The 27,500-nt window shown below is 38.7% G+C and overlaps 1 protein-coding gene across 2 annotated transcripts in view; it reads right to left on the bottom strand.

Annotated features, from left to right (window-relative positions):
* The window catches only part of LOC121382127, a 41,833-nt gene extending 17,431 nt beyond the window's left edge, over positions 1 to 24,402 (bottom strand). The window contains exons 1-2 of one of the 2 annotated variants that reach the window (XM_041511633.1): positions 24,193 to 24,402; positions 751 to 849 (exon numbers count right to left, since the gene is read on the bottom strand). In XM_041511633.1, the coding sequence (XP_041367567.1) occupies positions 751 to 845 (95 nt within the window). In that variant the 5' untranslated portion in view covers positions 846 to 849; positions 24,193 to 24,402. The remainder of the gene's footprint in view (positions 1 to 750; positions 850 to 24,192) is intronic. The other variant, XM_041511632.1, reaches the window with a different exon arrangement.
* Between the last annotated feature and the right edge of the window lie 3,098 nt (positions 24,403 to 27,500).

The following is a 27,500-nucleotide window of genomic DNA, read 5'->3' as shown; positions in this document are numbered from 1 at the left end:
GAGGATCAAGTTCCAGCCTCCCATAAAAAGAAAGAAAGAAATGTTTTATTTAACGACGCACTCAACACATTTTATTTACGGTTATATGGCGTCAGACATATGGTTAAGGATTTTGAGAGGAAACCCGCTGTCGCCACTACATGGGCTACTCTTCCGATTAGCAACAAGGGATCTTTTATTTGCGCTTCCCACAGGCAGGATAGCACAAACCATGGCCTTTGTTGAACCAGTTATGGATCACTGGTAGGTGCAAGTGGTTTACACCTACCCATAGAGCCTTGCGGAACACTCACTCAGGGTTTTGAGTCGGTATCTGGATTAAAAATCCCATGCCTCGACTGGGATCCGAACCCAGTACCTACCAGCCTATAGACCGATGGCCTACCACGACGCCACCGAGGCCGGTCAGAGCCTCCCATAAGGCCAGGAGCTATATGTACGTACTGGAATGAGTGAAACAACAGAAGGAAAGAAAGAAAAGTTTTATTTAATGACGCACTCAACACATTTTACCCACGGCTACATGGCGTCAGACACATGACCAAGGACCACACAGATTGTGAGAGGTAACCCGTTGTCGCCCCCCCCCCCCACACTAAATTTTGCGATAGTTATAATTTTATTATATATAAGTTTTCATTTTTTTACGATCTCCCTTCAAACCTCCTCCTTAGCATTCCATCTCATGTCACTGCCCCCCCCCCCCAAAATGGATTTTCTGAATCCGCCACTGGAAACTAGTACGCGTACCTGCTGTTGAAGTATGGCAGGTAATGAGCTTGTGTGACGGCAGCTAACAGTACTGACAGCAATAGAGCAAATCCAGACATCTGTAGTTTGTTCATTGTTCTGAAAAGAAACACAAAACCAGTCTTAGTCAGTAGCTGATTAGTACTACGTTTCATATACCAATCATAAAAATATCGTTAAAGGCATATTGTCACAGACCACCGACCTATTTAATGGTCTAACAAAGTATTTCCTAAACACACATAATTTGATTTGTCCTTACATGTACTTTATTCAACCATCTTCATAACCACCATACTCCATTTATTAATGACATTTTGTAAAAATAATTGAATTATGGCAATGATACATAATTCAAAAACTAAAATTGACGAGAGGGATGACATGGATTTCACTCCATCGTGGTTCAGTTAAGGTGATGCGATAGCTAGATTTGGTTTCCAACAATTAATGTAATTTTTATTTATTATCCATTTTTAGAGAAATAAGGTCCTTAAATCCGTGACAGTATGCCTTTAAGACTACGACATATATATATATATATATATATATATATATATATATATGAAGGGATGGACATAGCTCAGTGGTAAAGCGCTCGCTTGATATGCGGTCGGTCTGGGATCTATTTCTCGTTCTAGCCAGTGCACCACGACTGGTATATCAAAGGTCGTGATATGTGCTATCCTGTCTGTGGCATGGTGCATATTAAAGATCCCTTCCTACGAATGGAAAAATGTAGCGGGTTTCCTCTCTAAGATTATATGTTCAAATTACCAAATGTTTGATATCCATTAGTCGATGAATAATAAATAATCAATGTGCTCTAGCGGTGTCGTTAAACATAACACAAACGTTTTAACTTTATACATATACCATTTTGCAAGTGAAAATATTTTAGTTTTTCTTCTTTTATCGTAGTGGTTATTTTCAATCGTTTTTGATACCTCAGTGGGTTTCCTTTGAACAATTATAAAATGTATACATGGCACCCAGTAGCCCACCCCGTCGGTAGGCCCATTGGGCTATTTCTCGATCCAGCTAGTGCACGACTACTGGTATATCAAAGGCCGTGGTATGTGTTATCCTGTCTGTGGGATGGTGCATATAAAGGATCCCTTGCTACTAATGGAAAAAATGTAGCGGGTTTCCTCTCTAAGACTATAAATCAACGTGCTCTAGTGGTGTTGTTAAACAAAACAAACTTCCAATAGCCGATGGCTAATTAAACATTGTGCTCTAGTAGTGTCTTTAAACAAAACAAATTTTATTATTTTATGAAAATGCTATTAAATTAGATCTGTTAGTTTAATATGTACAAAAAAGAAGAAATACTAATCAAAATTATACCCAAGTGATTTTCCAGTCTGACACATTTTTATTGTTTTTATTACATGGATTTTCATAACTAATATATAAGACTGGAAAATCACCTGGGTATAATTTTGATTAGTTCTTTAAAAAGAATATTTTAGACTTTACAATTTTTGTATACAACAGCTTAGTAGCAATAGACAATAGTTATAACAAAATGTGTAAACATATTATTGCAATATCCGCATAAATGATAGAATAGTTTCAAAAAAAAAATCGTCTAAAGCCATTGTTTAAAACTGAACATGCATACAAATATATTTAAACACGTGTCCTGTTGTTTTGTTACTAGGGTTAGGCTAAGTATATATAAAAAGAAAGAAATGTTTTATTTAACGACGCACTCAACACATTTTATTTACGGTTATATGGCGTCAGACATATGGTTAAGGACCACACAGATTTTGAAAGGAAACCCTCTGTCGCCACTACATGGGCTACTCTTCCGACTAGCAGCAAGGGATCTTTTATTTGCGCTTCCCACAGGCAGGATAGCACAAACCATGGCCTTTGTTGAACCAGTTATGGATCACTGGTCGGTGTAAGTGGTTTACACCTACCCATTGAGCCTTGCGGAGCACTCACTCAGGGTTTGGAGTCGGTATCTGGTTTAAAAATCCCATGCCTCGACTGGGATCCGAACCCAGTACCTACCAGACTGTTGACCGATGGCCTAACCACGACGCCACCGAGGCCGGTCAAGTATATATAGATTACCACAGATAGTAGAATCTGCAATAAATGTTTGTTTTGTTTTTTTAAAGATAAAGAAAAAAGTTAGTTAAAGGTTGTTTTGTTTCACGGCACCACTAGAGCACATTGAACTTTTAATCATCGGTTATTGGATATAGAGAGGAAACCCGCTACATGTTTCCATTAAAAGCAAGGGATCTTTTATATGCACACAGAGGCGGATCTAAGGGGGAGGACAGGGGCCCGGGCCCCCCTGAATTTGCGACAGTTATATATTTTATTATATATTTAAAAAAAAAAAATTACGATTCCCCTCCAAACCTCCCCCAAAGTTCTCTTGGCATTTCGCCTCATGTCATTGCCCACCCCTAATGGATTTTCTGGATCCGCCATTGGCACCATTCCACAGACAGGATATCACACACCAGGGTCTTTGATATACCAGTCGTGGAGCACTGGCTGGAACGAGAAATAGCCCAATGAGCCCAACGAAGGTAAGAAAAAGAAAGATGTACTGGCGATTAATTCTACTTCTTGTGTGAATGTACTGATAAAACATAATGTACATTTACCTCAAAGTCGGTACAAGTTCTGTAAAAGGTCCAACAGTGATTAAAATCAACACTTGTTTTAACAAACACGATTATTAAATATACTATTTGGATATATAAAACAAAGTTTAAACAGAATGTGAGTCTATATAATAAAGTTAACATGTTTTGTTCATGTACTAAATTTATACATGTGTTAATAATAGAGGTATTTTACATTCTGTTCTTCCAGTGTATGTTTCATGTCAACTTATTTTCGTGCTTATATCAAATTAAGGTTCGAGCACGCTGTCTTGGGCACACACCTCGGCTATCTGGTCTGTCCAGGACAGTGGGTTAGTTGTTAGTTGGCTAGTTGTTAAGAGAGAGAAGAGGGTGTAGTGGTCTTACACCTACCCACTGAGCCCTTAAGAACTCGCTCTAGGTTGGAGCCGGTACCGGGCTGCGAACCCTGTACCTACCAGTCTGTAGTCCGATTACTTAACTGCGCCACCGGGGCCGGTCCAGTGTATGTGTTAATATCACGGAGCACTGCTTGCTTACATCATAAGTATACTTAGTATACATTACCTCAAATACCACACGAATGGTCGGAGTAAAACACAGAATCGTTCAAATGGGGGCGGGACATAGACCAGTGGTAGAGCGCTCGCTTGATGCGCGGTCGGTTTGGGATCGATCCCCGTCGGTGGGCCCATTGGGCTATTTCACGCTCCAGCCAGTGCACCACGACTGCTACATCAAAGGCCGTGGTATGTGCTATCCTGTCTATGGGATGGTGCATAGATTCCTTGCTGCTAATCAAAAAGAGTAGCGCATGAAGTGGCGACAGCGGGTTTCCTCCCTCAATATCTGTGTGGTCCTTAACTATATGTCCGACGCCATATAACCGTAAATAAAATGTGTTGAGTGCGTCGTTAAATTAACCATTTCCTTCCTTCCGTTCAACTGGTGAGTGGTTAAGTCAGTGGGTTTGATAGGTAATGAGTTCGCATCCCAGCAACTTTTGGGAGGCTTGCTGCAAGTACATTGACTTCTCTCTCACTTACACTAACCATTAACACCATTCTGGAGACAGGCCAAAGGGGACGAACATCAAGTTAAAATGAATTGGATGTAAACGTATTGTCGTTAAATTAAGACTACAAACAGTAATAACTTGGTACTTGACCTGCAAATGAATGGCAACTTGATTACGCCCCCCTCAGTATCAGACATGATCCACGTGCCAAGAATCAAAACGGCAGCTCGCTATGTCCATACAAGGTAACATTGGAAATCAAGACACGGCATGCGCGTATATCAACACGTATTGACTTCAGGTGGCGAGTTACAACTAATATGATTACGTCACAACTGTGAACAATAACTCCAAGACTTGGGAATCGAGATAAAGCGTTAATACAGCGTTTACAACCTTACAGCATTCGAGGAGCGGCGTTGGGCGGGGATGAGGGTGGGGGGGGGGGGGGGTAGCTTAGTCAGTTGAGTGCTCGCTTGAGGTGCTTGTGTCTCAGAATCGAACCACCTCGGTGGATCCATTCAGCTGATTGTGTTTTTTCTCGTTCCAACCAGTGCACCACAACTAGACAAAGGCCGTGGTATGTGTTTTCCTGTCTGTGCATATAAAAGATCCCTTGCTGCATTAGAAAAACATGTAGCAGGTTTCCTCTGTTGACTAATAGTCAGAATTACCAAATGTTTGACATCCAATAACCGATGATTAATTAATCGATGTGCTCTAGTGGTGTCGTTAAACAAAACAAACTTTACTTTCGAGGAGCGGGACGTAACCTAGTGTTGGTCTAGGATCGCTCACCGTTTTCCTACTAATGAAAAAAAATGTAGCGGGTTTCCTCTCAAAGACAATATATGTCATAATTATTAAATGTTTGACATCAAACAGCCGATAATTAGTGAATCTATATGCTCTAGTGGTGTCGTTAAACAAACTTTAACTTTTATTATCAGGTATGTTGAGGTATGATTTTTAGGGGAGGTTTTGTGTTTGTAAATGTGTCCATGCATAACAGAACTTCGATTACATTTTATACCAAATGTATTAGTTACACATCAATAGATGTTAAACAATACAAACTTTTACTTTTGACTTTCGTTTGAGTTTAATTTATTTGCATGCTTATATCCAGTTAAGATTGAAGTACGCTGTCCTGGGCACACACACATACACACACACACACACACACACACACACACACGGTGACACCTCAACTATCTGGGCTCTGTCTAGGACAGCGAGTTAACGGTTAACTGTTTATCGTTATTAAGTGATATGTCGGTGTACACCGTCCCATCGAACCGTTAAAACTCACATTCAGAGGGAATCAGTACGGGGGCGCGAACTCAGTACCTACCAGACTCACTTCCAATAGCAGTTACTCTTAATGTTAGGGTCAGACTACCAACTGCCAGCTAAAAGGTGGCCAACTTTCTGCTATCACGACTTTATACGACTGTCCAGTTGTTAGTCTGGGCGCTCTTAAAACTCGATGATTCTCGTCGTATAACCCATTCCGTTATAAGTCGGGTATTGGGGGAAATTACAACGCAACCGTCGAGTTGTCCATTTTCGTCGTGACAGTGGACAGTCTGAGCCTAGCAATAGACAGAGATTCTCGACCTTTAAACAACCGGGACAGTTTGGTCAAATTGCGCTGTTAAGCTTCCGGCCATTATACATTTGACCTGAATCGTTTCTTGAGACAAACCGTTATATTGTGATGACGGGTATTATGTTGCAAGTCTGGGGCCTAATTCACAAAGGTCTTTTAGGCTCTGCTAGACAACAAAGCATCCTCTTTTGCAAGTCTTTTAGCATTGCACTGCAAGAGTTTTGTGAATTAGGCCCCTAGTTTTGTTCAACTTACTTTTCACTATATACTATAAGGGGAGGGATGTAACCTAGTGGTAAAGCGTTCGCATGGTACGCGGTCGGTCTTGGGTCGATCCCGTCGGTGGGCCCATTGGGCTATTTCTCGTTGCAGCCAGTACACCACGACTGGTATATCAAAGGCCGTTGTATGTGTTATCCAGGCCTATGGTGCATATAAAAGATCCCTTACTACTAATGGAAAAATGTAGCGGGTTTCCTCTCTAAGACTATATTTCAGAATCACCAAATGTTTGGCATACAATAGCCGATGAGTAATAAATCAATTTGCTCTAATGGTGTCGTTAGACAAAACAAACAAACAAACGGTCTAGGATCGATCCCCATCGGTGGGCCCAGTGGTCTATTTCTAGTTCCAGCCAGTGTACCACGACTAGTATATCTATGTGCTATCCTGTCTGTGGGATGGCATATAACTATATTCAAAAGCCTAGGTCGCCATATTAATATTTGAACATTACAGCACACGACTCCAGGAATGGCACTCCATTAAACCATGGCACCGTTGTCTAATACTCTAAAACAAATTGGTTTTACTTGCACTATAAACAATTCCAACAAAGTAATCAGTGACCAATTAGTGACCCATATAATAATGACCCAACGCTGACCCATTTCGTAGCACTAAAATTGGAAGTTCGTTGATAATTTTGCAGATGGTCATTTTACAATAAATCTGTTTTATTGCATGGTTTGATGGGTTTAGTGCATATCAAGCATTATTAAACACAAGGCAGTCAGTCCCTTGTTAACCATATTCACACAATTAACGATATTCCAGCAAAATGTTTGTCATTTAATTAGCGAAACAAGGCTTTCATTTTCTTAAGCTTTCATTTATGTCTTTCCGGGTAAGTCGACTAATAACAAGATGGAACAGAAGAACCGGTTTTTAAGGTTTAATGATACAACTAGAGCACATTGATTTATTAATCATCGGCTACAGGATGTCAAACATTTGGTAATTTTGACAAATAGTCTTAGAGAGGAAACCCGCAACATTTTCCATTAGTAGGGAGGGATATTTTATATGCACCATCCCACAGACAGGATAAGGATAACACATACCACGGCCTTTGATATACCAGTCGTGGAGCACTGGCTGGAACGAGAAATAACCCAATGGGCCATAGACGGGGATCGATCTCAGACCGACCACGCATCAAGCGAGCGCTTTACCACTGGGCTACGTCCCGCCTCTTAGAGTGTAAATAATGTATTTTCGTTTCTTATATGATAGTGGAGACGGGCCCTCGGATGTTATAAATTTAAATCATTTTCATTTTATTTCAACTTATTTTCGTGCTTATATCCAATCAAGGTTCAAGCACGCTGTCCTGAGCACACACCTCAGCTACCTGGGCTGCCTGTGGGTTAGTTGTAAGTTGGTTAGTGGTTAGTGAGAGAGAAGATGGTGCAGTAGCCTTATGGATCTGGGTTGGAGCCGGTACCGGGTTGCGAACCCTGTACCTACCAGCATGTAGTCCAATGGCTTAACCACTGAGCCACCGAGGTCTGTAATTTAAATCGATGTGCTTGAAAATACAGAGGTATTAGGCTCAAGTTCCATTTTCCGTAAACTATATGTGTAATCTGTAATGCATATTCCGTAACAATCACTTTCTACCATCATATTCTGTAACAATCACTTTCTACCATCATATTCCGTAACAATCACTTTCTACCATCATATTCCATAACAATCACTTTCTACCATCATATTCTGTAACAATCACTTTCTACCATCATATTCCGTAACAATCACTTTCTACCATCATATTCTGTAACAGTCACTTTCTACCATCATATTTCGTAATAATCACTTTCTACCATCATATTCCATAACAATCACTTTCTACCATCATATTCCATAACAATCACTTTCTACCATCATATTCTGTAACAGTCACTTTCTACCATCATATTTCGTAATAATCACTTTCTACCATCATATTCCATAACAATCACTTTCTACCATCATATTCTGTAACAATCACTTTCTACCATCGTAATCCATAACAATCACTTTCTACCATCGTAATCCGTAACAGTCACTTTCTATCATCATATTCCATAACAATCACTTTCTATCATCATATTCTGTAACAATCACTTTCTACCATCGTAATCCGCAACAATCACTTTCTACCATCATATTCCGTAACAATCACTTTCTACCATCATATTCTGTAAAAATCACTTTTCTACCATCGTAATCCGTAACAGTCACTTTCTACCATCGTAATCCGTAACAGTCTCTTTCTACCATCATATTCTGTAACAATCACTTTCTAACATCATATTCTGTAACAATCACTTTCTACAATCATAATCCGTAACAATCACTTCCTACCATCATAATCCGAACTATCACTTTCTACAATCACAATCCGTAACAATCACTTTCTACAATCATAATCCGTAACAATCACTTTCTACAATCTATATAGAGTAGATTCCATTTGCGGGTCTCCGTTTGAATGTCCGTATTTTCAATTCTCAACTGTGAGCAATGACTGTTATAAATACAAATAACATGCTGCAAAACGAATGAAATGTGTCAAATAAAAATAGCATTATTACAATAAAAGGTGAATATAATAGAACACGTACAATTCGACTTTGTCTCTAAGTAACAAACCGGCCTCGTTGGCGTCGTGGTAGGCCATCGGTCTACAGGCTGGTAGGTACTGGGTTCGGATCCCAGTCGAGGCATGGGATTTTTAATCCAGATACCGACTCCAGACCCCGAGTGAGTGCTCCGCAAGGCTCAATGGGTAGGTGTAAACCACTTGCACCGACCAGTGATCCATAACTGGTTCAACAAAGGCCATGGTTTGTGCTATCCTGCCTGTGGGAAGCGCAATTAAAAGATCCCTTGCTGCTAATCGGAAGAGTAGCCCATGTAGTGGCGACAGCGGGTTTCCTCTCAAAATCTGTGTGGTCCTTAACCATATGTCTGACGCCATATAACCGTAAATCAAATGTGTTGAGTGCGTCGTTAAATAAAACATTTCTTTCTTTCTTTCTTTCTTTCTAAGTATCAATGACATAGGTTTCACGTTTTTTTAATACTTTCAATAGATCTTTACCTAATTTTCACAAATCTTCAGTATTATTTGTACTTAGCAATTGTATTAATTTGAACATAGATGGATGCACCCTATAATAAATTTCTGCAATCTCTGCAAGTTGACAAAATACGCAAACTCCATTACGTCTATCAATATTATTATATCACTAAGCTACGCAAACTCCATTACGTCTATCAATATTATTATATCACTAAGCTATGTGAAGACAATCTTATTCTTCTGATGCACTTTTTATACAAATCTGGAATAGATTTCATACGGTAGTTCTGTAAAGTCATATCCTATTACTAAGTATTTATAAAGTTAAGAACATTTAGTTGATGTTTATAATATGCCTGTAATAATTTGCCTCCCTCAATATCTGTGTGGTCCTTAACCATATGTCCGACGCCATATAACCGTAAATAAAATGTGTTGAGTGCGTCGTTAAATAAAACATTTCCTACCTTGATTACAGAATAATGGAATTTGCCGCTTACTTGACACAACTGCTACATAAACAAAAGTTTTTTATTTTAATTCAGCCTGATCTTATTACATCTCAAAGTGGGTGATAAAAATGGAGTTGTGTCGTCTGCGTACAGAAACAAAGAATTGATTGCCGTATCACTTTGATTTATGCCAGAATGTTTCAGATAAAATGCTATAAAAGAAAATCAGTCTCGACCAGCAGGCTACAGTCTTTGCTATTAAATAAATTATTTAAAAAAAAGAATGAATGAACCATATAAATGAATTAAAGAAAGATAGAAAGAAAGGAAGAAAAAAGATACAAAGAAAAAAAGAATACGTCCAATTCTCTTACAAACATGTTTTTTGTGTAAATAATTTCAGTTTTGCTTGACGTAAGAAGAAAAGTTAAAGTATTTTCGAAATAACAAGATGATACTATTTTTGTGTCCAATTTAGAAAACAATTTTCTCGAAAATAAATAACACGTAGTCATTTCTAAAGCATAAAAAAGGCGTTCCCTGTAGGACGGACTATAACTAAATGAATATTAAAACAAGCATATGTTTGACGCCAAATAGCCGTAGCTCACAATTTGCTGCGTTGTCATCAAACAAGTATCCGCGACCTTTCCTTCGTTGCAGCTTAAATTTGGACACGAGCAAAATATTTAAAAGCTTTTATATTACACACACACACACACACACACACACACACACACATATATATATATATACACACACACGCACACACACACAAACACAAACACACACACACACATATATATATATATATATATATATATATATATATATATATATATATATATATATATATATATATTCTTAAAGGGGCATTCCTGAGTTTGCTGCAATGTTTAAAATGTTATCGACTAACAGAGACTTTTTAACGAATGTAATTACATTTCAAATATATTTTTCTGCATAAAATATTAGTGGCTGTATATTAAACGTGTTTCTGGTCGTTCTAATATTTGTACTAGGTTAAATTTCATTTTATTTCCTAAAAATTATTTTTTCGTACGTACGAAATTATTTGAAGACAGAATCCAGTTTGGGCTTCTTGCAAATATTAAAACGATCAGAAACACATTGAATATACAGACACTGATATTCTAAACAAGAAAATATATTTAATATGTAAGTTTAATCGTAGAAATATTTTATTAGTCGGAAACATCTTACAATGCAGCAAACTCGGGAATGTCCCTTTAAATATATATATATATATATATATATATATATATATATATATATATATATATATATATATTACGTGTGTGTGTGCGCGTGTGAAATATATATATATATATATATATATATATATATATATATATATATATATATATATATATATAAGAATTTTATATTAAATACTTATACTATTTATTCTTTAATAGTCTCGTGTAAACCCTGTCCTATCTTGCCATGTAAAAACATTGTTGTTAATGCTTCCCCGTATTCCTTTGCCTAACGGCCTGGGTATAATACTGTTCTGTTTTGTTCTGTAGACGGATGTAACTCAGTGGTAGAGCGCTCGCCTGAGTTTGGATGGTTCCTAGGATCGATGGCGTTCGATCGACTCGGTTTTGTTCCGTCCCAACTAGTGCTACATCAAAAGCCGTGGTATATATTGTCCTGTCTTTGGACCGCTGTTTTATCGGTAGGAACCAGCCTCGGTGGTGTCGTGGATAAGCGGTCGGACACATGGCCGGTAGGTACTGGGTTCGCAGCCCGGTACCGGCTCCCACCTAGAGCGAGCTTTAACGACTCAATGAGTAGGTGTAAGACCACTACACCCTCTTTTCTCTCACTAATCACTAACATCTAACTCACTGTCCTGGACAGACAGCCAAGATAGCTGAGGTGTGTGCCCAGGACAGCGTACCTGAACCTTAATTGGATATAAACACGAAAATAACTTGAAATGACATGAAATTATCGGTAGAAGCTTTACATGGCGGCAGCTGAACACCTATCGCTGAATCTCTGTCGACCAAGAGTCTAAATAAGCGTGTGCTAGACACCAAACAGCCATGCCCATTTGGCTATTTCTCGTTCCAGCAAATGCTCCACAACTGGTGTAACAAAGGCCGTGGTATGTACTATCCTGTCTGTGAGGTGGTCCATATAAAATATCCTTTGCTGCTAATCGAAAAGAGTAGCCCATGAAGTGACGACAGAGGGTTTCATATCTCAATATCTGTGTGGTCTTCAACCATATGTCCGACGCCATATAACCGTAAATGAAATGTGTTAAGCGCGACGTTAAATAAAACATTTTCTTCCTTCCAAACAGCCATAGTTCAAAATGTTGTACACGTGTCCTTACACAAATATTCGTTTCGTTACATTTCGACACTGGTGCAGAATTCAACATAAAGGTATTGCTTAAATTTTCTTTACTATTAATCTTGAGGGTGGAACATAGTTAAAGCGTTCGGCTGATGCGCAGTCGGTCTAGGATCGATCCCCGTTAATGGGCCTATTGGACTATCTCTCGTTCCAGCCATGGCACCACGACTAGTATACCAAAAACCTTGGTATGTGCTATCCTGTCTGTGGAATGGTGCATACAAAAAATCCCTTGATACTAATGGAAAAACGAAGTGGGTTTCCTCTCTAAGACTATATGTTAAAATTACCAAAATGTTTGACATCCAATAGCAGATGATTAATAAATCAATGTGCTTTAGTGATTTATTAATGATTATTTTTACCGACTCACTTTCGTGTCTCCAAGCTTTACGCAATATGAAGCTGGACCATCCCTTAATTGGGATGGTGATACGAAAGTGTGTCTTTTTATCCATTGCCAATAAAGATATTGTATTTTGTTGGGTGCCCAGCCATGTTGGCATCAGGGGTAATGAAAAGACAGATTCAGTCTGCATTGGATGTGCCTCATAGCAGGGTTGGTGTACATCATACTTATTTTAAACATAGTATCAACCAATTTATCTTTTCGACTTGGCAACATGATTGGGACGGTGCAGTTGCGAACAAGCTTCATGCTATCAAGCCAGTCTTGGGAGAGTGGCAATCTTCCTATAGACAGTGCAGGAAGGATGAAATAGTCTTGTGTCAGGCTCTCATCGGTCATACATACTTGACCCATTCATTTATCTTGAAGAAAGATCCTCCACCTCAGTGTGAGGACAGTTTAGTGTACTCTGACGTACGCCACATTTTCGTGGAGTGTACTCATCTGATAGAAACTAGAAAATATATCTTTTGACACCGATATGTGATGGAATCCTTTTTGTTCCATCCAGAACTTGTATTACAATATTTAACGTGATACTGACTTTTATTCTAAATTTTAATATTATCTATCTGCGATATTTGTAATTTTCCCACAGTTCTTTACACTGTGTTTTTATTTAACTTTTGAATTTTCATATTGATGTTTCTCATCGCATTATTGTTGCCATAGTTTACGATAGTTTGACACCCAATAGCCGATGTACTTTTTCGTGCTGGGGTGTTGTTAAACATTCATTCATTCATTCATTCATTCATTCATTCGAGCTATGTCAAAGACAGACATGCCAGAAAGCTGAGGTATCTTCCCAGGACAGCGTGCTTTAACTTTAATTGAATGTAACCCCCCTCCCCCCCCCCCAAAAAAAAAAATTGAACTGAAAAACAAAAATGTTAAGCTAATTAAAATTTTCTTTCCCTCTGCTGACCTCTAATCTGCCTAAATCAGTGAGGTTTTAAGTGGTGCTGCCAAGTTTGATGGATGGATTATAAACACAGGACGAATCGTGAGTACAAACCTATCGATTATCGGCGACCCCACCTTAGTACTGGCAGCTTTATAACACACCGTGAGACACGCAGGCAGGTTTCCTACACGAAAGTCAGTTAATGATGTCTATCTAACACAGAGAATTCCTTGTACAAAGTTGTAAATATTTTCACTTGAAGTGAAATGAGTCAGTATTCGTGGTCGATTGCAACGCGTTCTCGTAACAGACGCTGATTATTAGTCATAAGAATTCCACAATTACGTCGTGACAACCAGTGCACCACAACTGGTCAAAGACCGTGGTATGTGCTTTCCTGTCGGTGTGAAAGTGCATATAAAAGATCCCTTGCTGCTAATGGAATTTGTTTTTAGCGGGTTTCCTCTGATGCCTACGAGTCAGAATGATCAAATGTTTGACATCCCATAGCCAATGATTAAGTAAGTAATCAATGTGCTCTAGTTGAGTCGTTAAACAAAACAAATGTTTTCCTCAATTACACACAGTTCAGTGTTGTGTATTGTATATTAATTTAGAAAAACAAATAATTAAAAATGCACTTCAAACGGGCCCTTTTGACCCCCTGGTCTGCCAGTAATATGCATACACAAACACAAAAAAAACAACCGCCGCACATATAAACACCATCACTGACTCATAAAGACAAAACAAAAAAACAACCGCCGCACATATAAACACCATCACTGACCTATAAACACAAACACACACAAAAGAAACCGCCGCACATATAAACACCATCAGTGACTCATAAACACAAAACAAAAAAACAACCGCCGCACATATAAACACCATCACTGACCTATAAACACAAAACAAAAAAACAACCGCCGCACATATAAACACCATCACAGACCTATAAACACAAAACAAAAAAACAACCGCCGCACATATAAACACCATCACTGACCTATAAACACAAAACAAAAAAACAACCGCCGCACATATAAACACCATCACTGACCTATAAACACAAACACACACAAAAGAAACCGCCGCACATATAAACACCATCAGTGACTCATAAACACAAAACAAAAAAACAACCGCCGCACATATAAACACCATCACAGACCTATAAACACAAAACAAAAAAACAACCGCCGCACATATAAACACCATCAGTGACTCATAAACACAAAACAAAAAAACAACCGCCGCACATATAAACACCATCACAGACCTTTAAACACGAAGACCAGTAGTAAGGCGCTCGCTCGATGTGCTACGTCAAATAAAACATTTCTTTCTTTCTTTCATATACACGAACGCACGCACAAACACAACAACTACAAAAGAAAAAAGAATGTTCGGCTAACTTTCATTCAGGTCATAATGCTTCAACATTAACAGTTGAGAATTGGTGCAGCGAAAATATTAATATTGCACTTAGCACCACATACTTTCCAGGTGAACCTTTTGTAGGACTGGTGCTAAGTAAAAATTAATATTCCAGTTAGCACCTCATCTTTACTTTCTAGGTGAACCTTTTGTAGAATTGGTGCGGCGGCAAAATTAATATTCCAGTTAGCATCTCCTATTTAATTTCTTGATGAAACATTTGAACGATGGGTGAGGTGGCAAGCTTAATATTCCAGTTAGCACCAGTTAGTTCTAAGTGAACCTTTTGTAGGACTGGTGCGGCGGCAAAATTAATATTCCAGTTAGCACCTCCTATTTAATTTCTTGATGAAACTTTTGAACGATGGGTGAGGTGGCAAACTTAATATTCCAGTTAGCACCACATGTTTAGTTTCTTGGTGAACCTTTTGTAGGAATGGTGCGAAGTGAATATTAATATTCCAGTTAGCACCATATGATCACCTGCTTGATGAACTTTTACGACCTGTTGTCTACCCTTATCTTGGTGCCATATTGTCCAATTCTTCCCTACATCAAATAAAAGAACACCATCAAGCAGAAAAAAAAATCCGTCCTGGACTCAGTCACTGGTTTTGGAGTGAAATACATGTACGTATATAAATTTATAGTTAAACTGATGATCAGTACAACTATAATTTAAAAAATCGAAACGTATATTAGAAGACAGAGCAAAGAATTATGCAAAATAAAAAATACAACAGGTAAGTATATTTAAAATTTAGAATAAAATAATGTTTCTCATACATAAAATAAGTTCAGGATGGAATGGAAAAGATTTGCTTTGATGGAAGTATAGTTGTGATTTAATCCTCATGCCATTGGTTGAAAGCATCATTATACATTGTCATACAAGATGACCAAATATTTCCTGGGATGCGTAACCCATAGCAGCCCGTTACGCGTTAAGTGTGTAACCTATTAAGCGCCTTGACGTCATCATTGACGTCATCATTGATGTCATCATTATCTTCTCTACAAATGTATAGCGGTGTAGAATGCGTCTCAAATGAAAATAGGCACATTTTTGGGTTCATATCTATAATTTAAAAAAGGTTAGTTTTGGGGCCTTAAATTGGATGGGTGGGGGGTAAAGTTCCCTCCCCAGCTTCATCTCACCCAGGTTCTTACTGGCCCCGTGCTTATAAACCATAAAGTCTAGACTTTAATAAAGTCCAGACTTTAACGTCATGGTAACGCCATTCAAATAGCATTACGTTAAAGTCTAGACTTTAAGTTTTATAAGCACGGGCCCTGGTCTGACTATAAATCGACATGCTTGGAAACACTGAAGGAAATGTTTTATTTAACGACGCACTCAACACATTTTATTTACGGTTTTATGGTGTCAGACATATGGTTAAGGACGACACAGGTATTGAGAAAGGAAACCCGCTATCGCCACTTCATGAGCTACTCTTTTCGATTAGCAGCAAGGGATCTTTTATATGCGCCATCCCACAAACAGGATAGTACATACCACGGCCTTTGTTACACCAGTTGTGGAGCACTGGCTGGAACGAGGAATAGCCCGGTGGGTCCACCGACGGGGTTGGAAATACGGAGGTATTATTTAGCACAACTGCAAACAAAGGGGCTTTCTTTTTTCAGCCGGACCTCATTACATCTCAAATCGGGTGATCAAAATGGCGTTGTGTCGTCTGCGTACGGAAAAACAAATTGACCCAAACTGACCCAAATTGACCCAAATTGACCGGTCTACAAAAACGTCTGATTCAATCAAATGAACGGACGTATCACCTGACAACCCGTGGTTTACCTGGCAGCCTGTGTTTAATCAGGTCTCAAAATGGGAGATAATTTCATATGAAGTCTTGTACCACAGACACGAATATCGAATTCCGTTCATAAAGTGACGCACGTGATTTTGAATATACTACTGATTACCGTCGAATAAACCTGCTTGGGCTGTTCTGCGATATCGCCAGAATGAGACTACAATACTGTCAGAGTGATACTAAAATATCGCCAGAATGAGACTATAATATCGTCAGAATGAGACTACAATATCGCCAGAATAAGACTACAATATTGTCAGAGTGATACTACAATATCGCCAGAATAAGACTACAATATCGTCAGAGTGATACTACAATATCGCCAGAATAAGACTACAGTATCGCCAGAATAAGACAACAATATTGTCAGAGTGATACTACAATATCCTCAGAGTGATACTACAATATCGCCAGAATGAGACTACAATATCGCCAGAATAAGACTACAATATTGTCAGAGTGATACTACAATATCGTCAGAATGAGACTACAATATCGTCAGAATGAGACTACAATATCGCCAGAATAAGACTACAATACTGTCAGAGTGATACTACAATATCGCCAGAATGAGACTATAATATCGTCAGAATGAGACTACAATATTGTCAGAGTGATACTACAATATCGCCAGAATGAGACTATAATATCGCCAGAATAAGACTACAATATTGTCAGAGTGAGACTACAATATCGTCAGAATGAGACTACAATATCCTCAGAGTGATACTACAATATCGCCAGAATGAGACTACAATAACGCCAGAATAAGACTACAATATCGCCAGAATGAGACTATAATATCGTCAGAATGAGACTACAATATCGCCAGAATGAAACTACAATATTACCAGAGTGAGACTAATATTGCCAGAGTGAGACTAGAATATTACCAGAGTGAGACTATAATATTGCCAGAGTGAGACTATAATATTGCCAGAGTGAGATTACAATCTTACCGGAGTGACACTATAATATTACAGAATGAGACTAGAATATTGCCAGAGTGAGACTAGAATATTGCCAGAGTGAGACTAGACTAGAATATTACAGAGTGAGACTAGAATATTGCCAGAGTGAGACTAGAATATTGCCAGAGTGAGACTATAACACTGCCAGAGTGAGACTATAACACTACCCGAGTGAGACTATAACACTGCCAGAGTGAGACTATAACACTACCCGAGTGAGACTATAACACTGCCCGAGTGAGACTATAACACTACCCGAGTGAGACTATAACACTGCCAGAGTGAGACTATAACACTGCCAGAGTGAGACTATAACACTGCCCGAGTGAGACTATAACACTGCCAGAGTGAGACTATAACACTGCCAGAGTGAGACTATAACACTGCCAGAGTGAGACTATAACACTACCCGAGTGAGACTATAACACTGCCAGAGTGAGACTATAACACTGCCCGAGTGAGACTATAACATTGCCCGAGTGAGAATATAATATTGCCAGAGTGAGACTATAACACTGCCAGAGTGAGACTATAACACTGCCCGAGTGAGACTATAACACTGCCAGAGTGAGACTATAACACTGCCAGAGTGAGACTATAACACTGCCCGAGTGAGACTATAACATTGCCCGAGTGAGAATATAATATTGCCAGAGTGAGACTATAACACTGCCCGAGTGAGACTATAACACTGCCCGAGTGAGACTATAACATTGCCCGAGTGAGAATATAATATTGCCAGAGTGAGACTATAACACTGCCAGAGTGAGACTATAACACTGCCCGAGTGAGACTATAACATTGCCCGAGTGAGAATATAATATTGCCAGAGTGAGACTATAACACTGCCCGAGTGAGACTATAACACTGCCCGAGTGAGACTATAACATTGCCCGAGTGAGAATATAATATTGCCAGAGTGAGACTATAACACTGCCCGAGTGAGACTATAACACTGCCCGAGTGAGACTATAACATTGCCCGAGTGAGAATATAATATTGCCAGAGTGAGACTATAACACTACCAGAGTGAGACTATAACACTGCCAGAGTGAGACTATAACACTACCCGAGTGAGACTATAACACTGCCAGAGTGAGACTATAACACTGCCCGAGTGAGACTATAACATTGCCCGAGTGAGAATATAATATTGCCAGAGTGAGACTATAACACTGCCCGAGTGAGACTATAACATTGCCCGAGTGAGACTATAACACTGCCCGAGTGAGACTATAACATTGCCCGAGTGAGAATATAATATTGCCAGAGTGAGACTACGCTATTTCCAGAGTGAAACTATAATAATTCCATATTATTTTCTGAAGGTGTAGTATCGTGTTTGTCTCAGACTTCATGTGTTCTGCATTTGCCGCTAAACATCGCAGACTCTCCGACAGCAGTAATAAATTTTAACAGCCGTGGACAACAGGGTGAGCTCTCAGCAGCTTAGCAGATCCCAGAATCTATCCACCCTTAGTAGACCAAGTATATTTATCCCACTCCAACTGTATCTGTTTATCAAAAGGCATTGTATCTGCTGTCCTCTGTTAGAAAGTCCATCAAAAACACCCCTTAGGGCAAAGTAGAAATGATAGAGTAGATCCATGGGTTTACGCCGTTCTAGTTCTACTTCATGGTCTGGCTATCAAAATTAGATGACTTCTCATTTTAGATAGTATTCCATCGCTAGTGCATGGAATGAATGCTATGGCCGCATGGCTGTGCATGTAAAAGATCCTTCGATGTGAATGGTAGGTATTGGGTTCGCACCCCAGATCCGGCTTCGTCACATACCAAGTTTGTTACGGCTCATTGATGAGTTCACCACTACACGGACGTCTCTCTCTCTCTCTCTCTCTCTCTCTCTCTCTCTCTCTCTCTCTCTCTCTCTCTCTCTCTCTCTCTCTCTCTCTCTCTCTCTCCTTCTCAATACATGTTGGAATGAATGAATGAATGAATGAATGCATGAATCAGAGTAGCATACTACTAGCAGTCCTAGTAGTATTTAGCATAGTGCATTTCGTATCTAGGTTGTACTATGCCAAATAGAAAATCCCACATGGCGACATGTTATCATATGTGGCTAACATATGCAACATGTCAATAAATTATGACCCATAATATGAATACTACAACACTTTCCCCAAAGGGATGTTATTACATTACCCATAGTTTACCCACAAAATTGTAGTACTTAGTTTCGTAGGTACACAAACCTTTTTGAAGTACAAGAGTACTTGACACGGTAGTGCTGGATGCATACACATGTATGCACAATTATTGCCATGATGACATTTGTTTTTGACAACAAACACTGTCACATTTATCACCAATGGCAAGTCTGCTAGTATAACAATTAACTGCGCTATCACAAGTTCTTTCTATACTTTTAATATTTTATACTCCATATATTAACATATTTAAACATTTAAATTAACTTCATTATATATGAACATTTGATAAAATTACGTAATGACTAATATTGTGCCGCCCCTATTGGATTTTTGTAAATTAGACTGTTCCACTGTTTTAATTTTGAACAACGTTTTACACATTTCTTTGTGGGCCTTTGAGATGAATGGTGAAGAAATTACTTCTGTTGCAATTTGGGGGCGTGAGGTAGGCCAGTGGTAAAGCGTTCGCTTGATGCGCGGTCGGTCTGGGATCGATCCCCGTCGGTGGGCCCACTGGGCTATTTCTCGCCCCAGCTAGTGCACCACGATTGGTATATCAAACGCCGTAGTATGTGTTAACCTGTCTGTGGGTTGGTGCACATTAAAGACCCCTTGCTGCTAATCGAAAAGAGTAGCCCATGAAGTGGTGACAGTGGGTTTCCTCTCTCAATATCTGTGTGGTCCTTCACCATATGTCCAACGCCATATAACCGTAAATAAAATGTGTTGAGTGCGTCGTTAAATAAAACATTTCCTTCCTTCTTCATGTTGCAATTTGTGGTGGTGGTTATTTCATAACATGTTCGGTCTACTTCATCATTAATCCGTTACATCTAAATGCGTTTCACTAGCACGTGGTTGCTATACAACTTATTGCAGCTTCTACGGTAATTTTGTTTTACACTCCGCTCCTTGGACATTTTCTTATACAAAAACATAATTTTAACGGATACAGTGATTTTGTCCTTGTGTAGTAAAAAATATTTTAAGGCTGACCGCCCTTGCAACAAAATCTTAATTGCATGTACATCAACTTTTAAAGAAAAGTAAAAAAAAAAGGTGTGATTTTGTCATTTTAAAAGCAACCTTTTATAAACTTACCGGAAATTAGTTGTTGATTTGTTTTTATAATGCTGAGATTTTTTGTCGCCTACGTGTTTGAAGTTTTAAGTAATCCTAATTCTGTAATATCGCTGCGTTCGGTATAACATATATCCAGAAGTGCAATTTGTACTGTGTCGGAGTAAAAGTATATTCCTGTTCAGGCAAGGTTCATGCACGCAGTCTTGGGCATGCATCTCAGTAGCTCGAGTATCCTCTAACCGTATTCTGTCTATATGTTACTTTACGGCAAGAGTGTTAAAAATTGACAATTTAAGATTTTTCCGACGACCAAAGAGTGGTTAATTATTAATACTGTGTCTAAAATACTCGTTGTTTCTAAAAAATCTGATGGAACAGAACTTTAATTTGACTGTTTTGGAGTTCACTTATAACATTAGACTTATATATTTCTGACTAGCACAGACGCTTCAAGAAGAAACCCGACACCTATTTGAAATGCAGCGGGTTTCGGATATTGGGGTATTCGATTTCTTCTTGTAGCGTTTGCGCTAATTACTAATATGGAACTTTAAAGCTATGGGCAAACATGAAACGAATATCTGGCGTCAGAACTCCGAAAGACAAATGACTGTATTTTACTTGGCAACCAATTGACAATCTGCAGTGGCGGATCCAGAAAATACAGTTTGGTGGTTGGGGAGGGGCTAATGACGGGATTCTGAAGGATTCCTCGGATTCTCCATCTTTAGAAATGAAACAAATATATATATATATATATATATATATATATATATATATATATATATATATATATATATATATATATATATATATATATATATATATATAACTGTCGCTTCCCCCACCCTCTTAGATCCGCCCCTGGTTTGTTACATAGAGTACATGCTATTCTTAAACACATGAGATTACAGGACACCCGAGCTAGCACACCAGCTAGGGTAGTCTTACCAATTAGCTGCAAGATCTATTATGTACATCGCATACCACAGCCATTGCTATTGCAAAAGATCTTTGATAGGAACTTTCACATATATATGAGAGTATATACCACAGAGTTTGATGTACCAGCCATTGGAACCTAACCTACATATTACTAGTGCTTCACGATTGTATATGCACACTCTTCACTATGGAAAGTTAAAGTTTGTTTTGTTTAACGACACCACTAGAACACATTGATTTATTAATCATCGGCTATTGGATGTCAAACATTTGGTAATTCTGACTAATAGTCATCAGAGAAAACCCACTATGTTTCCATTAGTAGCAAGGGATCTTTTATATTCACCATCCCATAGACAGGATAACACATACCACGATATTTGATATACCAGTCGTGGTGCACTGGCTGCTGCGAGAAATAGCTCAATGGGCCCACCGACTCGTAGTCATCAGAGAAAACCCACTACATTTTTTCTATTAGTAGCAAGGGATCTTTTATATGCACCATCCCACAGACAACATAGCAAATACCACGGAAGTATATATACCAGTCATGGTGTAATGGCTGGAACGAGAAATAGCCCCGCAGCAGATTTGTACGCTCACAATTTAGACCAAAGTTAAAGTCCGCGTTGGTTAAGGACACCACTAGAGCGCACTGATGAATTACTCATCGACTATTGGATGTCAGACATTTGGAAACTGCGATACATAATCTTCAGAGAAAATCCGCTACAATTTTCCATTTATATTTTATCTTTCCAACAGACGGCCTCGGTGGCGTCGTGGTTAGGCCATCGGTCTACAGGCTGGTAGGTACTGGGTTCGGATCCCAGTCGAAGCATGGGATTTTTAATCCAGATACCGACTCCAAACCCTGAGTGAGTGTTCCGCAAGGCTCAATGGGTAGGTGTAAACCACTTGCACCGACCAGTGATCTATAACTGGTTCAACAAAGGCCATGGTTTGTGCTATCCTGCCTGCGGGAAGCGCAAATAAAAGATCCCTTGCTGCTAATCGGAAAGAGTAGCCCATGTAGTGGCGACAGCGGGTTTCCTCTCAAAATCTGTGTGGTCCTTAACCATATGTCTGACGCCATATAACCGTAAATAAAATGTGTTGAGTGCGTCGTTAAATAAAACATTTCTTTCTTTCTTTCTATCAAATAACGTGTGTTGCGGGCCATAGGGATTCTTTACTAACACCGTTGGTTCAGCATCTAGTTCAGTGGTAAACGACTACGAGATGACGTTTGTTGGGCCAAAGGACAATTACTGAACACCAATGGGAACATAGGTAGAGCACTATCATATGACGTCTGGTGGAACAAAGCAAGTCTGTTGAACACCGATGTGTGTATCTAATTATGTGGTTGGACGCTACAATATAAGGAGTGGTGGATCATATGGATATTATTAAATGCTGACGGATCTGTGTCTAATTCAATTGTAAAACGATACCATATAACGTCTGGTGATTGATATGCAGCGTAATTACTCGTGTTTCTCGGTCTAACCAGTACACCTAGATCAGTATTTTAAACGCTATTGCATGTGCTGTCATATCTATAAAAAAATCATAAAGTGCTTCTAACAGATCAATTGCTTCATACAAGACCAAGCTCAGCCAGACAACAAAAATCCCCCCCAAAACGTTCATTTAACTGTTTGATGCGCTTCAAGATAAAAACGAATGAGTGCACCGGGAACCCGTTTCCAGCCATAGTTAAACATTCGTTAGGGTGTCCGCAAAACAGAATTATATTCTCCTCATATCCCTTGATGTAATACTCAATTCAATTACTTTGGCATAACAAATCTGCAACGTTACAAACTAATCACTTCTGTAAACATAACCATGCACAGATTTCGATCCGAAATGTAAAACAACGCCGATATTAAGATATTGGTTGCTCGAAGCATTTTTTTCTGGTGTTTTTTCCTTTTTTTTTTTTTTTTTTTTTTTTTTTTTTTCAATGGCAGCAATCAGAGAAAACTACAATACCTTAGGTATAAATGTATAATACTACAATACATTTGCTACTGGTAATTTGGTACCTTAAAATGCACTATTGGTTATTAAATTCAGTGAACCAAATAAAATCCCACTTTTTGACCGGCAGGAAACAAAACATATATTCCACAGGGCGTCAAACTGGCTAAAAGGAACCAACATTCAATGATTCAAGATTGTAACACAAACGAACTATAAACACGGGCTTACCTTTCTGTGGAGAGATCCTAATCCTGTTGCTGCTGGTTTTAATTCTAGTGGACAATTTAAATAGTCGTCACCCTTTTTATATTCTCCCAAACGACACGCAATACCCAGGCAACGGTGGGGGTGCGCTCTAAAACCCGGACGTGAGAGAACCAATCAGAAATGTCGACACATTAAGTGATTTGAGAACTGCCGCTGAAATACTCCTTAGTCAGTGACGTTCAAGGTGGAACCGGGGCTTTGCGATAATTAATACAGGAAGCAAGGGGAGGCAAGTGGGATGTCACCGTATTGGAAATCTCTTCATTTTTGACGCGGTTACAGATTGGCAAATTGTGTATCCAGTTCAATCCGGACATTGTCATCTCACATTGGTCATGCTGGTCATGAAAGCCTCAATCGGCCGCCCAGTCATTCTTTTAGAAATCTGATTTGTTGTCGGTGTTATGCAACCTTTCATACGTGTACGTACGCAGAGGTAATAATGACCTTTCACGTCTTCGGTATTGGTTATATATCAGATGTTACAAAACAAAATTGCTATCGACTAAATAATCTTCATACCCGTCATTTACGGCCGCCGGCCGCATGTCACACTTCGTTATCGTGCTCTCTGGTCAATGCAAAATAAAGAATCGAAGAAACAAATTGTCGTTAAGACATAAATAATTGCGTCGGTCCATTATTATTTTATTTATTTTGGGTGAAGTACAAGTAAAGGTACATTCGAGCATTTCCCACACTTGTACGGTAAATTGATACTGGCAGCGACTATGGTAAATTAATACTGCCAGCGACTATTAAAGGTGTATGGTGAATTGATACTGGCAGCGCCTATGGTAAATTGATACTGGCAGAGACTATTAAAGGTGTATGGTAAATTGATACTGGTAGCGACTATTAAAGTTGTATGGTAAATTGATGCTGGCAGCGACTATTAAAGTTGTATGGTAAATTGATACTGGCAGCGACTATTAAAGTTGTACGGTAAATTGATGCTGGCAGCGACTATTAAAGTTGTACGGTAAATTGATGCTGGCAGCGACTATTAAAGTTGTATGATGAATTGATACTGGTAGAGACTATTAAAGTTGCATTGTGAATTGATACTGGCAGCGACTATTAAAGGTGTATGGTGAATTGATGCTGGCAGCTACTATTAAAGGTGTATGGTAAATTAATACTGGTAGCTACTATCAAAGGTGTATGGTGAATTGATACTAGCAGCGACTATTAAAGTTGTATGGTAAATTGATACTGGCAGCGACTATTAAAGTTGTATGGTGAATTGATACTTGCAGCGACTATTACAGTTGTATGGTAAGTTGATACTGGTAGCGACTATTAAAGTTGAATGGTGAATTGATACTTGTAGCGACTATTAAAGTTGTATGGTGAATTGATACTGGTAGCGACTATTAAAGTTGTATGGTAAATTGATGCTGGCAGCGACTATTAAAGTTGTATGATGAATTGATACTGGTAGAGACTATTGAAGTTTTATTGTGAATTGATACTGGCAGCGACTATTACAGTTGTATGGTGAATTGATACTGGCAGTGACTATTAAAGGTGTATGATAAATTGATTCTGGTAGCTACTATTAAAGTTGAATGGTGAATTGATACTGGTAGCAACTATTACAGTTGTATGGTAAATTGATGCTAGTAGCGACTATTACAGTTGTATGGTAAATTGATGCTGGCAGTGACTATTAAAGTTGTATGGCAATTTGATACTGGTAGCGACTATTAAAGTTGTATGGTGAATTGATACTAGTAGCGACTATTAAAGTTATATGGTGAATTGATACTGGTACCGACTATTAAAGTTGTATGGTAATTTGATACTGGTAGCGACTATTAAAGTTGTATGGTGAATTGATACTGGTAGCGACTATTGAAGTTGTATGGTAAATTGATGCTGGTAGCGACTGTTACAGTTGTATGGAAAATTGATACTGGCAGCGACTATTAAAGTTGTATGGTAAATTGATGCTGGCAGCGACTATTAAAGGTGTATGGTGAATTGATACTGGCAGCGACTATTAAAGGTGTATGGTGAATTAATACTGGCAGCGACTATTAAAGGTGTATGGTGAATTGATACTGGCAGCGACTATTAAAGTTGTGTGGTAAATTGATACTGGTAGCTACTATTAAAGTTGAATGGTGAATTGATACTGGTAGCGACTATTAAAGTTGTATGGTAAATTGATGCTGGCAGCGACTATTAAAGTTGTATGGTAATTTGATACTGGTAGCGACTATTAAAGTTGTATGGTATATTGATCCTGTCAGCGACCATTAAAGTTGTATGGTGAATTGATACTGGCAGCGACTATTAAAGTTTTATGGTAAATTGATGCTGGCAGCGGCTATTAAAGTTGTATGGTGAATTGTTACTGGCAGCGACTATTAAAGGTGTATGGTAAATTGATGCTGGCAGCGACTATTAAAGTTGTATGGTCAACTGATACTGGCAGCGACTATTAAAGTTGTATGGTCAACTGATACTGGCAGCGACTATTAAAGTTGTATGGTGAATTGATACTGGCAGCGACTATTAAAGTTGTATGGTAAATTGATGCTGGCAGCGACTATTAAAGCTGTATGGTAATTTGATACTGGTAGCGACTATTAAAGTTGTATGGTAATTTGATACTGGTAGCGACTATTAAAGTTGTATGGTAAATTGATGCTGGCAGCGACTATTAAAGTAGTATTGTGAATTGATACTGGCAGCGACTATTAATGGTGTATGGTAAATTGATGCTGGCAGTGACTATTAAAGTTGTATGGTCAACTAATACTGGCAGCGACTATTAAAGTTGTATGGTCAACTGATAGTGGCAGTGACTATTAAAGTTGTATGGTGAATTGATACTGGCAGCGACTATTAAAGTTGTATGGTAAATTGATAGTGGTAGTGACTATTAAAGTTGTATGGTGAATTGATACTGGCAGCGACTATTAAAGTTGTATGGTGAATTGATACTGGCAGCGACTATTGAAGTTGTATGGTGAATTGATACTGGCAGCGACTATTAAAGTTGTATGGTAAACTGATACTGGCAGCGACTATTAAAGTTGTATGGTGAATTGATACTGGCAGCGACTATTAAAGGTGTAATAGTGCATACCCTCTTGGAATCTTAATTAATTTTCTGAAAACCTGACATTTTTTTAAAACGACTTTTGTAGTGTCTCCAACTCTCGTTTATAGACACTTATCGCTCCAGGATCAATCCCCGCAACTGGTGTTATAAAAACCGTATGTACTGTTTGGTCTTTGGGATGCTGAACTAAAAA

This window comes from Gigantopelta aegis, chromosome 9 (assembly GCF_016097555.1).
Source record: "Gigantopelta aegis isolate Gae_Host chromosome 9, Gae_host_genome, whole genome shotgun sequence".
Taxonomy (NCBI): Eukaryota; Metazoa; Mollusca; class Gastropoda; order Neomphalida; family Peltospiridae; genus Gigantopelta; species Gigantopelta aegis.
The sequence above is the reverse complement of the archived record's forward strand: the minus strand, read 5'-3'. Positions and strand labels throughout refer to the sequence as shown.